The sequence below is a fragment of the Gossypium hirsutum genome, chromosome A10 (assembly GCF_007990345.1).
Source record: "Gossypium hirsutum isolate 1008001.06 chromosome A10, Gossypium_hirsutum_v2.1, whole genome shotgun sequence".
Taxonomy (NCBI): Eukaryota; Viridiplantae; Streptophyta; class Magnoliopsida; order Malvales; family Malvaceae; genus Gossypium; species Gossypium hirsutum.
Window position 1 is genome coordinate 70,124,871 of NC_053433.1, and position 2,672 is coordinate 70,127,542.

Below are 2,672 nucleotides of genomic sequence, written 5' to 3' on the forward strand. Positions count from 1 at the left end.
TCATCAGGTTAGGACATGGACAAGGCATCCAGAGGGTCTTGGCTTAGTTTATTTATTTATTTATTTATTGAATTATTTTAGGCTCGTTATCTGATTTATGTTATTATTCAAAGGTTGTGTACTTTTATTTTGAACTGTGACATGGGACTTAGGATTTGGGTTTGATTTTATATTGCATGACATTAAATTTAAATTTTAGTAGGCCTAAATATGATTATTAAGTAGTTATGCATGAACCCCGATTTTTATTAAAAACATAAGTAAATATCACATTTTTCCGCTGTTAAATTATGATTAAACTTTTGAGGAACAAATAAAACGGTATTTAACTAAGCTTTCCATTAAATTAAACAAAGGTTTTAAAATTTTTTTCAAAACTTCAATAACTTTCGGGACCATTTCAGTGATTAATTTAATCTTCTGAATTCAGATCTAACGTCTAGGCTGGATTGGGAAGATTACAAACACAGAAACAAAAGGCTACACAATTGGTTAAGCTAATTGATTCAGTTCATTTATATATTGATTAATTCAACAATGAACTTAAAAATTCTAGATTGAAGCACAAATGTGAGCGATTGTTGCAAAAAAGATTGGAATTAAATGGGAACATATTGCAAGACAAAGATCTCCAAGTTTAATTCGTCATCTAATTTATTCAAACATCTTTGATAAAACACAATCAAGGACATTTGTTTTTGCCTTCCTTAGTTTTGATGTTGTTGTAGCATGGGCATTCCTCCCTATTCCCATAAAATCTCGAAGGAACACACAAACACCTCTGGCAGCAGTAATTGCAGAAGGACAAACATGGCTTCCTATGATGTGTTTTCGAACACCTATACTCGCATGCTTTGGGACAATCTGGGTATACAACAAGATTTTGGTTAAAAAAAATCTTTTTACTATTCATAAATACTTAAAATAATTTCAAATCAATGGACAAATCTATACATAATTAAGCTTTTATTTAATTATTAAAACTAAATTAATAGTAAATGGAACTTTGAACAATACTGCATTCTACCTTGGAGACGAAGTGATCCTTCCTTGCCAGCCTGTAGACATGAAACAACTACAATTAGCTTTTAAATGGGTAAAAGCCTAAAAAAAGAAGAAGTTTATAAACAGAGTAAATTCACAAAAATAAATAAAGCTTATAAATTAAAATTCAGCAAAAGGGAAGAAATAGAGTACATTTGCTGTTTGAATGGAAAAAGTGAAAAGAATAAGGATGAGAAAGAAGGCAAAGGGAAGGCAAGAAAACCTAGCCATCTTAATATTTCTTTGTTTATGGTTTAGAAGTCCTCTTTATATACTCCCAAAACCTATTAACTAATATTTTCTAAATCTCCTTTTTTGGAAGAAAATCACTTTTTCTCATTTTAATTTTACATACTAATGCACATATGACAACTTTTGCCTCATTTCTCCGTTTTGGTATTTACACTAATTCATACCATTTTCCTTATCTATATTTCACCTCATTTGTAGTTTCCTTATAATTAACATTTTCACAATTTTACTCCATTCTTTCATATAAATCATTCATATTATGTTTAATTTTTTTAAATGTTTAATATATTGTACTTTATTTAAAGACGATATAATTATTTCGAATAAAAGTACTTGTCAAAATGTATTTTGAATAAAATTATAAAAGTTATGAAATCATTCCTCAATTCCACACTTTCTTTTCCTATAATTAGATTAGGTTAAAATATGTCATAAGTTTTTATATTTTTTTAAATTAAAATTTAGTTCTTATACTTTTATTTTTAAAAATTTAGCTCTTTCACTTTTTAGATTTCAAAATTTAAGTTCAACAGTTACAAGTGTTATCACTTTTTATAAATTTTTTTTGTGTGACATTTTGAAAAAAAAAAAATAACACCCACTTTATAGCCATGTAATTAAAAAATAATAATGTTGTAACTAACCTAATTTTAACAAAAAAATTAATAGTGTCAAAAGTTAGACCTAAATTTTAAAAACTAAAAAGTAGAGAGACTAAACTTAAATTTAAAAGTATAAAAATTAAATTTTAGTTTTTACAAACATATAAAAACTTATGGCATATGAGAAAAATACAATTTCCATAAAAGTATTTTCGTTGGAGAGGAAACTACAATTTTCAATATATGTATTTAATTATATACAATATTTTAAAATTAAAATATAATTTATAAAATAATTTTTTTTAACATTAAAATCTCATTATAGGTTTTTATTATATATATATTTTTGATACAATACTTAAAACTACTCATAACTCTTCTTCAACCCTTAAATAGGAGGATAATGTATTTTAATGCACTCGAACTTACATCCTCCTACCCTCGTAACAATGCCAATTCCAATCAAACTAAGACTCAACGGCTTTATCAAAATAATTAAATATGCAAGATATATATATTAAAAAATTAAATAAATTACTTGATTAGCAAGAGGGAAAAAATTATATGAAAAAATCGTGACAGCTATTATTTCGTTGTGTCAAATATTTTTAATTTCATAAATATAATAGAATCATGAAAACTGATTCTTCAAAATTTAAACTTCCATGTCTTTTTATTAAAAAAGTAATTTTTTACGCGTGTGAAATATGAATTGCTGACGTATTAATTAAAATATATTAAAATATTTTTTCAATTAAAGTTTTTCACTTAGAG

At 25.5% G+C, this 2,672-nt stretch overlaps 1 protein-coding gene across 1 annotated transcript; it reads right to left on the reverse strand.

Annotated features, from left to right (window-relative positions):
* Nucleotides 1-579: 579 nt before the first annotated feature.
* On the reverse strand, nt 580-1,322 carry LOC107896067 (gibberellin-regulated protein 12). Its single transcript, XM_016821214.2, has 3 exons — nt 1,198-1,322; nt 1,028-1,058; nt 580-864 (listed from the first exon to the last, which is right to left on the reverse strand). Exons 1-3 carry the CDS (start codon nt 1,273-1,275, stop codon nt 683-685), a joined length of 291 nt encoding a protein of 96 aa, XP_016676703.1. The 5' UTR covers nt 1,276-1,322; the 3' UTR covers nt 580-682.
* Between the last annotated feature and the right edge of the window lie 1,350 nt (nt 1,323-2,672).